This window comes from Mytilus edulis, chromosome 1 (assembly GCF_963676685.1).
Source record: "Mytilus edulis chromosome 1, xbMytEdul2.2, whole genome shotgun sequence".
In the NCBI taxonomy this organism is placed as follows: domain Eukaryota; kingdom Metazoa; phylum Mollusca; class Bivalvia; order Mytilida; family Mytilidae; genus Mytilus; species Mytilus edulis.
Genome location: NC_092344.1, coordinates 79,424,151 through 79,438,475, shown reverse-complemented (window position 1 = coordinate 79,438,475; position 14,325 = coordinate 79,424,151). Strand labels below are relative to the sequence as shown.

Genomic DNA, 14,325 nt, shown 5'->3' with positions numbered 1-14,325 from the left:
ATGCCCCCCTCTGCTATGGAGGGGGCATAAAAAAAATAGTAAATACCATTTTCTCTAATTCTTTGTCAATTTTATCTCTTCTGATACCCATGGTATAAAAAAAAATAATCAACATGCAGTTGCTGATGATCTCAGAAGATGATTGGATGAGTTTATGGTTCATAACCTTTATCAACTCATTGGATGAAACAAAATGTCCTCTAACAGGTGTTAATTTTATTTGACAACTTTTGTGAATCTATGTAGGAAGTTCTATTTGTTTCAATTGGATAAATCTTATAATACACTTGTACCAATGAAAAAATCTATATATATCTAAATCTGTGCATTACGTTTGCGCGCATTACCACTACATTTGCGCGCAAAAATCATTACGTTTGCGCGCAGCTTTCGATTACAATTGCGCGCATTTTTTTGACAGGTAAACCCAGGTAAAATACAGGTAATACAGGGTGCGGGAATTTCTCGCTACATTGAAGACCTGTTGGTGACCTTCTGCTGTTGTTTTTTTTCTATGGTCGGGTTGTTGTCTCATTTGCACATTTCCCATTTCTATTCTCAATTTTAATAATACTTATTTATTTATGATTTGTTCAATTATTTACCCTGCTCACCAACGATGAGGTGGAAGTGGGATTTCGAGCAAGATAATTCCGTTTTATTTTGCACACTGGCAAGCACTAAATCCTAGAAATCTATACAGATAAAATTGTTAAAATGCTTAAACATAGCTAATCTTAAAAAAGGTAAAGGTATAATTGATAAATTCATTACTTCACATGTTGTTACGTGCCGAAACTCCATGTTTGAGCCTTGTTGTAACTTTAAAAAAATAGTAACTTAAATTATTTACTAATTTTTAAAAACGATCACTATTCATTGAAACACTTTTTATTCTGAAACATTCGCAATGAAGTTACATGTATGTCTTAAGCTTTACTACGGAGTTTATAATGCTCACTTGAAAATTTGTTTTACAATTTTATATGAACAAATTATAATTTGAATTAAGAAATATTTTCAAAATTAACAATTGATAGTCATGTTTATTATGAAAATGAAAAATATATATAGTCAATTGTAATTTAATTTAAATTTTTACCTGAATTTACCTGTAAAATGAATGCGCGCAAATGTAATCAAAAGCTGCGCGCAAACGTAAAACATTTTAATCCCCAAATGCGCGCAAACGTAGTGCGCCCATCTCAATGCACACTTAATCTATATGATTAAAGGGTGTAAGGTATCTATGGGTATGTATGTACAAAATAAAATCTCCATTTTGATAAGTTATATTAAAACAAATAGATCTTCAAGTCACTTTGTTGAAATGTATGTAAGGCTTAATGATAAAAAAATAACATCATTCAGAATTTTATCAAAAAAATAATAACAATCAATTGAGAAATATATAAAAAACACAATTTATTATTAACATCAACTAAACTAAAGTCTAGTTTTGTTGACAACATATTATAAAATGCCACTGCATGATCCATTCAAATAGTTCTATGTAATTTTGTCAAACAACAATCTCCATATTGGTTGACATGTTAAATAAATCATGCAAATTTTGAGGTCACTTTGTTTTTTATGTTTATTGAGGTTTTTTTCTTTATAAAAACATTTTCCAATATAACATATAATTATAAAATATTTAAGATTTAATAAAAGATATACAATACACAAATTTTATTTCACATCACAATAGCTGAAAAATTTGGAAAAAAAAACCAATGCTAAAAAGGGTAAGGTGTCATAAATATTTAAAGTCATGCCAAATTGGAATAGACTGCCTAGCAGATGAGAAAATCAATAAAACAATACTACTGTTCTAAATCAAATATAAAATCAATTCATACAACACTCTGGAAAATAGAGATGAAAATATATGGCTAAAAATTCAATATTTATTAGGCATTATCAAAATGTTATGTATTGTCAAACGTTTGAGCTTGTGGTAAAATAGTAACAACATGAAAACATGAAACATAAGAATTGTCCAAAATCAAAACATGAAATATGAGAATCGTCCAAAATCAAATTTATGGCAGTCCTTGAATTACTATTTATAATCATCTTTAGAAGTCTTATGAAAATCCTTCGACTAAAGAAGATGTTTGAGTAAGATCATGGACTGTTTACCTTTTTTTTTGGTGGACAAAACTAGATCCATGCATAAGAAAAGACATCTTAAAGAGAAAATCATAAAAGTACAATAAATCTCTGATCACCATTCCTTATCCACAAAGCATATAATCTATATATAAAAGATATTTTAAATAAGAAAAACAGTCTGAAGTATATCATTATATCTACATGATTGATATCATAATGATAACAATATCAACATGTGTTTATAGATGACACTCTAAAATTGCCATATTCAGTGAACCATGAAATCTGGTTAAAAAATCCCAATTTGTAACATGATAACAAAGTTGTAAGTCGATATGACCATTACATCATGGTCAACTGAATTAAAACATAAAATTAAGATACAAATGGTTGAATTGCACTGATTATTTCTTAGATAATGTAAAATGAAATTAAGAATGGAAATGGGGTATGTGTCAAAGAGACAACAACACTACAAAACAGCACAAAACAGGCGAGGCCAACAATGGGTCTTTAACACATCCAGAATATTGCACCAAGAGGTGTTTTTTTTTTTAAGATGGCCCATTAACAAAAACGGTCTATTCTTAAATTAAATTTAGATACATGGAAGTGTAAAAAGGAAAAATACTTAAACAATTCTGAAATGCAATGTGCAAAATCTCAATAGGTGTTTAAAATTCCAAATATCTTGGTAAACAAAAATTTGCTGCCATCAAGAAAATGCTGAAAAAAATACTAAAGTTCTAAAGTCTGTTCTACTTGATCCAAAATTCCAATCAAGTTTGAATTGCTCACATCATGTCACACATCAGAATATGTGAACTACTGATTTTATCAAGAAAATAGTTCTATGAAAAAGTAGTTATTTTTCTGTCTGTAGAAAGTGCCATAATTATTATTTACAAAAATAAATCAATAAAATTGAGAATACAACAAAAAATTCAAGAATCAAAAGTGTCAAACATTTAATATAACATAAAAATCATCTTTATATCTGAGACAATATGTTTTTTTCATGATAGTAATCATCTCTCTGATAGAAAATAATTCATTTCATCAGTACATATATGAATATAAAAGCTTATCACAGAATAAAGTAAACAGTAAATTATTCTTAATATAAATAAAATTCCAACACCATCAAATGCTGTTGAAGTTTATCGTGTCAATTGTTGATAATTCCAATACTTTCTACTTACCAGGGAGAATACAACCATATTAAATAGAAATATGAGTTTACTCACAAATAATACCATATCTATATTTAAATTACTTTTATCCAACCTTACAATACTTGCAACAATATCCCAATCATCTCCATTAATAAGTACCTACATATTTTTTTTAATGATCATGGAAATTTAAGCTGATGCAAAAATCAATGTCCCAAGTTCATTCTATAGGAAAATTTTTGTGTAATAAAGAATCTATAGGATTTTGATTACTGCCATCCATTTTATATTAACATATCCCTGCTGGTTGCTATGGTTCCAGATCCTATACTTTATCCATGTAGTTTAATTCTGACATCAGGTGGGTCTGCCTGAAACAGAAATATACATTTTTCATTTTTTTTTAAAATCAAAAGGTCATGTTAAACATTTTTCTTAATTATCATATAATGATTTAAGAGTTACACCAAAAAATATGTTTTTACAAAAATATCAAACAAAAGATTTGTCTCACCTGTCAGAAGAAAAAACCCAAATCTGATGGACATCATACTTCAAAATTATCCTTATACTAAGATATACTGATAGTGATTTGTCTTTATAGAAAATATCATTGATCTATCACAAATATTTTTTATTGGACTGATTAAAGCAGAAACCTAAACATTGAAAATTGCTAATTAATTGAAAGTCAATGACCCATATCCCAGAGACTGGAAATAGTTGTTATACTAATAAGTTCTAAAAGTAATACAACTTTATAAAAAGAACATTGATCTATCACAAGTAGTTCCTGTCAAACTGACTTAAGCAGAAGACTTAACAATTATTGACGCCACTGTCAAAAAAAATAAACATTATCTCGCCTTCCACAAGTTCTAAACTGCCCCTTGATGTAACAATGACTGTTGGGTGTAAGTAGAGATGCCAAGAAGACAGTAACTGTATATGAGTTATTCTTTATATAAACAGAGTAAATGAACACTGAATTATTCAGTAGAGAACATAGTTTAGACATTTACAAGTATAAAAAATTACATTGACTATGCATGTGAAATGACCCAGTAATTTTGGTAATAGATGTGATACATAACCAACTTACTCCGTCAACAGTTTGTTATTTTCAGAGAATGCTTTCTGTGTCTCTTCCATTAGTTTCTGGGATTCTTCAAAGCTACAAAAATAAACTAAACTACTTATATATGTTTCTAGTGCATGCTTTACACTGTTAGCTTTAATTTACTCTGACAATGGTTTATAATGTTTCTAAGACATGTTTTTTTTTTAATGTAACACCTTTAAATTATCAAACAAAAGTATTTACAGTTATGTTAACAATGATGCTTTACACATATGCAATATGACATAATAAATTTTCTTAAAAATATTTCTAACAAAATCAATGGACTGAAAAATAAAGAAAATGTTGAGTAATGTTTGCATCTTTTTTCTTGCAAAGTATAGAAAACCTCTAGCAAAAAATGCCACATGAGGCATGTTTCAAAACATATATCATATATCTTTTTTTTATAATACATGCATTGTAGATCATACCCATTATTAATCTGTAAAACAAATTCTTTTGGAGAAGACAGTGAGCACACTTTAGGTGACATACTGTCATTTCTATCAATTACTCCATTGGATAATACTCCATGGTTTTTCAAGGCACATTTGATATCTGTTAGACTCTGTACAACTTCACCAGATGTCTGAAAAAAATACAAGGACTTTTAAATTAGATTGATTTAAAATTTAACCTCTTCTTAACTACTGCTTGAACATCAGATAACCCCTGTGCCACTAGTCTTTTAATAGATTTTGATAATCTAAGTGTCCTCTGTTGAATATGCACATAGACCACTTCTGAGCCACTAGTTAATTCTTGAATGTACTTAATGTACTTTTTTAAAATTTAGTTTTATTCTCTCCAACTTCAATTCTTCAAACATGGTTTTATGTTTAGATTTTTTCATAAATCAATTCATTGTATTTTTTGTAATTTTTGTTCTAGGAACATTCAAATTAAAGCTTTGCTTTGGCTATTTTGTAAGATGACTATTCAACTCAGAAATTCACTGTTTTTTCTTCAAATGTTGTTATTTGAACAAAGTCCCATCAGATATACATTTTTCTTCCATTCAAAGGGTTAGCAATATAGTCTTGGTCTTTAAGGATGTACTTAGGTGAGGTTTTGGAATTTGTGTCAAATGTTCGAACTCCTTGGTGTTTTTCCATACAATACAATGTAAAATATTTTGCCCCATAACACCCATTTACTTTTTCATATAAGACTTAATAGCTTGTAAAAGGTCATTTACCAAAATTTTAGAAGATTCTTAATATTCTTTCTTTTGTTTTGAGACCTAATAATACCAATGCAAATATAAGGTAAAAGTCTGAGTCAGCCTTTTCCTGCCATATTTTAAATCTCAAATATCTCAAAAAGGAGGTCATATTTTTAGCTTATTTTTATCCTTAATTGATGCTCTACCAGCTTATAGTATCAATATTAACTTCTTAGTTTATTAATTTTCACCTCACCTCACCTAAGTACATCCTTAAATCCTCTAATTTATCAAAGAAAAGAGAGACACTAGTTAGCCAATTTTAAAGATATTTTATAATTACCAGAACCAGTATCCAACACTGAATCTATTCACTTATAATGGTAATGTACAATTAATACAATCTTAAATTTTAACATTTTCCTATTTTTTAAGCAAGATAAGGAGATTAATTTCAGACTTATCAACTACATCATCATTCTGGCTGTAGATTCAGAAGATCTTCCTTTTTTGATACCCAATACATAAAAAGCAATTCCTCAATAAATAAAAATACTGTCCTGTTATAAAGGGAGTTTAAATTTTTTTTTTTTAATTTGAATACTATAAAAAACTATAGGCTCTCAAGAGCCTGTGTCGCTAACCTGTTGCGGTATTTACTGATGTCTGCCATCTTGGTTGGTAGGCAGGGTCATTAGACACTTTAAAAAAAAATAGATACCCTAGTAATGACTACCGGTAAAGGAGTTCTCTGACAATTTTGGTCACGTTGACTTATTTGTAGATCTTACTTTGCTGAACATTACTGCTGTTTACAGTTTATCTCTATCTACAATAGTATTCAAGATAATAACCAAAAACTACAAATATTCCTTAAAATTACCAATTCAGGGGCAGCAACCCAACAACCAGTTGTCTGATCCATCTGAAAATTTCAGGGCAGATAGATCTTGACCTGATGAACAATTAAACCCTGTCAGATTTGCTCTAAATACTTTGGTTTTTGAGTTATAAGCCAAAAACTGCATTTTACCCCTATGTTCTATTTTTAGCCATGGTGGCCATCTTGGTTGGATGGCCGGGTCAACGGACACATTTTTTGAAAACTAAATACCCCAAAGATGATTTTTGCCAAGTTTGGTTAAATTTGGCCTAGTAGTTTCAGAGGAGAAGATTTTTGTAAAAGATTACTAAAATTTACGAAAAATGGTTAACAAGAGTGCACATGCTGAAATGTCTTGCCTACTTAACTAATCATTGATATCATGTTGATAGACCTAAATATAAAGCTTTATTACAACTGTCACATAAACTCAACATTAACCAAAGAATACAAAACATTGATCAATGAACCATGAAAATGAGTTCAAGGTCAAATAAACCATGCCAGGCAGACATATACAGCTAACAATTCTTCGATACACAAACACTTTACACTTAGCAATGGGCCGTGAAAATGAGGTCAAGGTCAAATAAAACCTGCGTAACAGACATATAGATCATAAAATATTTCCATACACCAAATATAGTTGACTAATGCATAAAGTATTAGAAAAATAGACCAAAACTCAACCAGATGCTCCGCAGGGCGTAGCTTTATACGACCGCAGAGGTTGAACCCTGAACGATTGGGGCAAGTATGGACACAACATTCAAGCTGGATTCAGCTCTAAATTTGGATTGTGATTAAATAGTTGACACAGCATAGGTTTCTGACACAGAATGAATGTGTTCTAATGAACTTAAAATTTTTGTTTTCTCTTAGAGCAATTCACTATGCTGTTGAATATAAATCCTCTCAAAAAAATGTTTGAAGAAATTTTCTTTTTTATTTATGAAATTTCAAATGAGAAAAATTGAACCCAATTTTTTTAATCACATCCCCCTTTCCCTTATTCCAAAACTAATCTCAATTAAAATTTCTTATGGAGTTTGCAACAATAACTACTCATTTAAATACATCATAAAATATTAAGATGTAAAAAAACTGCTTGTTATCACTGAATGGTAAAGATTATTTTAATTTATCAGTTGGTAGTAAAAAGTGAATATACATTGTATATTGTATATAACAAAGATTTAAGTTGATTCTGGACAAAGAAAGATAACTCCAATTAAAAAAAATCTTGCTATTGCACAATATTTTGCAATTAGATATTTCTTGCTTACTTTTCTGGACAAAGAAAGATAACTCTAATTAAAAAAAAATTTGCTATTTCACAATATTGTGCAATTAGATATTTCTTGCCATTGCGCAATACTGTGCAATTGAAAAGACTTGCTATTGCACAATACTTAATATAATAATTTTAGATCCTGATTTGGACCAACTTGAAAACTGGGCCCATAATAAAAAATCTAAGTACATTTTTGGATTCAGCATATCAAAGAACCCCAAGATTTCAATTTTTGTTAAAATCAGACTAAGTTTAATTTTGGACCCTTTGGACTTTAGTGTAGACCAATTTGAAAACAGGACCAAAAATGAAGAATCTACATACACAGTTAGATTTGGTATATCAAAGAACCCCATTTTTTGATGAAATCAAACAAAGTTTAATTTTGGACCCCGATTTGGACCAACTTGAAAACTGGGCCAATAATCAAGAATCTAAGTACATTTTTAGATTCAGCATATCAAAGAACCTAACTGATTCATTTTTTGTCAAAATCAAACTAAGTTTAATTTTGGACCCTTTGGACCTTAATGTAGACCAATTTGAAAACGGGACCAAAAGTTAAGAATCTACATACACAGTCATGACAGTTAGATTCGGCATATCAAAGAACCCCAATTATTCAATTTTGATGAAATCAAACAAAGTTTAATTTTGGACCCTTTGGGCCCCTTATTCTGTTGGGACCAAAACTCCCAAAATCAATACCAACCTTCCTTTTATGGTCATAAACCTTGTGTTTAAATTTCATAGATTTCTATTTACTTATACTAACGTTATGGTCCGAAAACCAAGAAAAATGCTTATTTGGGTCCCTTTTTGGCCCCTAATTCCTAAACTGTTGGGACCTTAACTCCCAAAATCAATACCAACCTTCCTTTTGTAGTCATTAACATTGTGTTTAAATTTCATTGATTTCTATTTACTTAAACTAAAGTTATTGTGCGAAAACCAAAAATAATGCTTATTTGGGCCCTTTTTTGGCCCCTAATTCCTAAACTGTTGAGACCAAAACTCCCAAAATCAATCCCAACCGTTCTTTTGTGGTCATAAACCTTGTGTCAAAATTTCATAGATTTCTATTAACTTAAACTAAAGTTATAGTGCGAAAACCAAGAAAATGCTTATTTGGGCCCTTTTTGGCCCCTTATTCCTAAAATGTTGGGACCAAAACTCCCAAAATCAATACCAACCTTCCTTTTGTGGTCATAAACCTTGTGTTAAAATTTCATAGATTTCCATTCACTTTTACTAAAGTTAGAGTGCGAAAACTAAAAGTATTCGGACGACGACGACGACGAAGACGACGACGAAGACGACGACGAAGACGACGACGACGCCAACGTGATAGCAATATACGAAGAAAATTTTTTCAAATTTTGCGGTCGTATAAAAACTGAACTTTGACCACTGAACCATGAAAATGAGGTCAAGGTCAGATGACACCTGTCAGCTAGACATGTACACCTTACAATCATTCCATACACCAAATATAGTAGACCTATTGCATATAGTAAATGAAAAACAGACCAAAACACAAAAACTTAACTAAAACCACTGAACCATGAAAATGAGGTCAAGGTCAGATGACACCTGCCAGATGGACATGTACACCTTACAGTCCTTCCATACACTGAATATACTAGACCTATTGCTTATAGTATCTGAGATATGGACTTGACCACCAAAACTTAACCTTGTTCACTGATCCATGAAATGAGGTCGAGGTCAAGTGAAAACTGTCTGACAGGCATGAGGACCTTGCAAGGTACGCACATACCAAATATAGTTATCCAATAACTTATAATAAGAGAGAATTTAACATTACAAAAAATCTTAACTTTTTTTTCAAGTAGTCACTGAACCATGAAAATGAGGTCAAGGACATTGGTCATGTGACTGACGGAAAGTTCGTAACATGAGGCATCTATATACAGAGTATGAAGCATCCAGGTCTTCTACCTTCTAAAATATGAAGCTTTTAAGAAGTTAGCCAACGCCGCCGCCGCCTGATCACTATCCCTATGTCGAGCTTTCTGACTATAAAGGGCAATAACTCCTAAAGGGGTCAACTGACCATTTCAGTCATGTTGACTTATTTGTAAATCTTACTTTGCTGAACATTATTGCTGTTTACAGTTTATCTCTATCTATAATAATATTCAAGATAATAACCAACCAGATGCTCCGCAGGGCGTAGCTTTATACGACCGCAGAGGTTGAACCCTGAACGGTTAGGGCAAGTATGGACACAACATTCAAGCTGGATTCAGCTCTAAATTTGGATTGTGATTAAATAGTTGACACAGCATAGGTTTCTGACACAGAATGAATGTGTTCTAATGAACTTAAAATTTTTGTTTCTCTTAGAGCAATTCACTATGCTGTTGAATATTAATCCTCTCAAAAAAATGTTTGAAGAAATTTTCTTTTTTATTTATGAAATTTCAAATGAGAAAAATTGAACCCAATTTTTTTAATCACATCCCCCTTTCCCTTATTCCAAAACTAATCTCAATTAAAATTTCTAATGGAGTTTGCAACAATAACTACTCATTTAAATACATCATAAAATATTAAGATGTAAAAAAACTGCTTGTTATCACTGAATGGTAAAGATTATTTTAATTTATCAGTTGGTAGTAAAAAGTGAATATACATTGTATATTGTATATAACAAAGATTTAAGTTGATTCTGGACAAAGAAAGATAACTCCAATTAAAAAAAAATCTTGCTATTGCACAATATTTTGCAATTAGATATTTCTTGCTTACTATTCTGGACAAAGAAAGATAACTCTAATTAAAAAAAAATTTGATATTTCACAATATTGTGCAATTAGATATTTCTTGCCATTGCGCAATACTGTGCAATTGAAAAGACTTGCTATTGCACAATACTTAATATAATAATTTTAGATCCTGATTTGGACCAACTTGAAAACTGGGCCCATAATAAAAAATCTAAGTACATTTTTGGATTCAGCATATCAAAGAACTTCAAGATTTCAATTTTTGTTAAAATCAGACTAAGTTTAATTTTGGACCCTTTGGACTTTAGTGTAGACCAATTTGAAAACAGGACCAAAAATGAAGAATCTACATACACAGTTAGATTTGGTATATCAAAGAACCCCATTTATTCAATTTTTGATGAAATCAAACAAAGTTTAATTTTGGACCCCGATTTGGACCAACTTGAAAACTGGGCCAATAATCAAGAATCTAAGTACATTTTTAGATTCAGCATATCAAAGAACCTAACTGATTCATTTTTTGTCAAAATCAAACTAAGTTTAATTTTGGACCCTTTGGACCTTAATGTAGACCAATTTGAAAACGGGACCAAAAGTTAAGAATCTACATACACAGTCATGACAGTTAGATTCAGCATATCAAAGAACCCCAATTATTCAATTTTGATGAAATCAAACAAAAGTTTAATTTTGGACCCTTTGGGCCCCTTATTATGTTGGAACCAAAACTCCCAAAATCAAACCCAACCTTTCTTTTATGGTCATAAACCTTGTGTTTAAATTTCATAGATTTCTATTTACTTATACTAACGTTATGGTGCGAAAACCAAGAAAAATGCTTATTTGGGTCCCTTTTTGGCCCCTAATTCCTAAACTGTTGGGACCTAAACTCCCAAAATCAATACCAACCTTCCTTTTGTAGTCATTAACATTGTGTTTAAATTTCATTGATTTCTATTTACTTAAACTAATGTTATTGTGCGAAAACCAAGAATAATGCTTATTTGGGCCCTTTTTTGGCCCCTAATTCCTAAACTGTTGAGACCAAAACTCCCAAAATCAATCCCAACCGTTCTTTTGTGGTCATAAACCTTGTGTCAAAATTTCATAGATTTCTATTAACTTAAACTAAAGTTATAGTGCGAAAACCAAGAAAATGCTTATTTGGGCCCTTTTTGGCCCCTAATTCCTAAAATGTTACGACCAAAACTCCCAAAATCAATACCAACCTTCCTTTTGTGGTCATAAACCTTGTGTTAAAATTTCATAGATTTCCATTCACTTTTACTAAAGTTAGAGTGCGAAAACTAAAAGTATTCGGACGCCGGACGACGACGACGACGACGACGACGCAGACGCCAACGTGATAGCAATATACGACGAAAATTTTTTCAAAATTTGCGGTCGTATAAAAACAGCAAAATTTCCTTAAAACAACCAATTCAGGGGCAGCAATCCAACAACGGGTTGTCTGATTCATCTGAAAATTTCAGGGCAGCTAGATCTTGACCTGATAATTAATTTCACCCCTGTAAGATTTGCTCTAAATGCTTTGGTTTTTGAGTTATAAGCCAAAAACTGCATTTTACCCCTGTGTTCTATTTTTAGCCATGGTGGCCATCTTGGTTTGATGGCCAGGTCATCGGACACATTTTTTAAACTAGATACCCCAAAGATGATTGTGGACAAGTTTGGTTAAATTTGGCGCAGTAGTTTCAAAGGAGAAGATTTTTGTAAAAGTTTACGGACGCCGGACGCCAAGTGATGAGAAAAGCTCACTTGACCTTTCAGGTCAGGTGAGCTAACAAGAATGTGTCCATGGTACACGGGTGCAGCTCTCGCACTCTCATTTTACATGTTCAGTGGACTGTGAAATTGGGGTCAATACTTTAATTTGCGTTAAAATTAGAAAAATCATATCATAGGGAACATGTGTACTAAGTTTCAAGTTGATTGGACTTCAACTTCATCAAAAACTACCTGGACCAAAAACTTTAACCTGAAGCGGAACGAACAAATGAACAGAGACACAAACCAGAAAACATAATGCCCCTCTACTATAGTAGGTGGGGAATAAAAATAAAGAATTCTTAAACTTGTTAAGACATGGTTTTATCAGAATTCAACTTAAGCATTTTCACTTATACTGTTAAATTTGAAACTGCAGTAAATATAGCTAAAATTAAAATCGTCTGATATTAAAAGGGAAGACAACCAGATACTTTGCAATTCATTTTTTATAACAAAGAAGTTGAAACAGTAAAATAATCTAACTATGTTGGATATAGAGCTTCTCTAATTTTGATGCTATTTCACATTTCTTGATAGGTGTGAGAAAAATATTTCTACTCAATAGTGAAATATCTGTTCTCAGAAAATGATTAGTTGAAATTTGATTATGACGTCAAAATGTTTTGTTTTCTTCTGAATTTTCATGTTGTGACGTCACGAAAAAAGGCAACCATGCCTGATGACGTTGCATATAAAGAACACAAGTTTCTGAAAATCTTTGAAAAAGAAGGATAAAAATCATCAGAGAAACCGACTCCCACACTATAACTCATGTATTACGATATTTCTCCACTCTCCACAGTTAAATTTTAATTATTTAAAAAGCTCGGCAAGCCTTGCGCTTTAAATAATAAAATTTAACTGTCTTGAGTGGAGAAATATCGTAATACAATTGTTGCAGTGTAGGAATCTATATTTCACTTACTTATATAAGACTTTCTTTCTTTAATTCTAGGTCTTGATTCAAAGAGCAGATTGCTCTGAGGGATACGATTGCCATTGTTTCATTGACACATGTATGCATGTAGCTGGATAATATTATTTTCAAAACTAATTCAAATGACAAACAGACTTGAAAATAGTTACAAAATAGCCAAACCCTGATAAAAGTGTATGAACAATGTAATTAGGTCTATTGTGTTTTATTTTTGTACTATCAATACCAAGTTTACTTTCCACAGCAGTCACTGACTGACTCAGAGTGAGAGATGTCAGAGAAGGTATTTTATTTCACTCATTGGTTATTATATTTTATTGGGTGTCTGTTAGCGATGCGCCGACGTATAGTCATCAATGTGCTGATGGATCGTCGTATGATGTAGATGTAGATTTCAATTCGTATCTTATCACCTTTTTTCCTACGTTAATTCTAGGAGGAACCCCATTCCTAACTCTTTAAATATTTAATTTCCTTTGGGTCAGTCATCATGGCTCCTTTCCGTACACATTTATCGGTTTAAATTGCATTCGTTTTTAATATAATACGATGTTTATTGACAGAACGAGCTAATACTCGACATCTTGTTTATATTCAGAATTCACGGAAGTTACTGCCGGAAGGGAAACAACTCGAAACGACAATATGGAAGACTCCATTTCGCCTGAAGGGGTGTTCTACAATGTGGAATATATTTATTTTAATCTAAATGATGCATATGATTTAAAATTATGCAACAACAATAACCCTCAATAGCAGACATACATAGGTAAGATCCCATGAGTTATAAATTAATTAATTGAGTGGGAAATCCAGAGCAACCATTCAATCTAAAACACCTTAAAGGTGTAACACCACTAATTCGGGCCCGGCCAGAAAGCACATACCAGAAAGTAGTACATATTTAACACAAAATAGTTCCTACGCATGGACATAACTTTCAAAACATTTAGAGTATTTTATTAATTTTGGTATCAAATGAAAGCTTCATGACTGGTGATCATTGTAGAACAATTTTTGACTGATAAATTTAAATAATAAAAAAATGGCATGAAATTTAAAAAGGAGGGTACATTTTGCCTT

The 14,325-nt window shown here is 31.4% G+C and overlaps 1 protein-coding gene across 6 annotated transcripts in view; it reads right to left on the bottom strand.

The window, feature by feature from the left end:
- Positions 1-1,362: 1,362 nt before the first annotated feature.
- Positions 1,363-14,325, bottom strand: part of LOC139491211 (serine/threonine-protein kinase TBK1-like) — a 44,965-nt gene continuing 32,002 nt past the window's right edge. For all 6 annotated transcript variants that reach the window (XM_071278701.1, XM_071278693.1, XM_071278711.1 and 3 more), the window contains exons 18-20: positions 4,848-5,005; positions 4,396-4,467; positions 1,363-3,664 (exon numbers count right to left, since the gene is read on the bottom strand). In XM_071278701.1, coding sequence (XP_071134802.1) covers positions 3,619-3,664; positions 4,396-4,467; positions 4,848-5,005 — 276 coding nt within the window. In that variant the 3' untranslated portion in view covers positions 1,363-3,618. The remainder of the gene's footprint in view (positions 3,665-4,395; positions 4,468-4,847; positions 5,006-14,325) is intronic.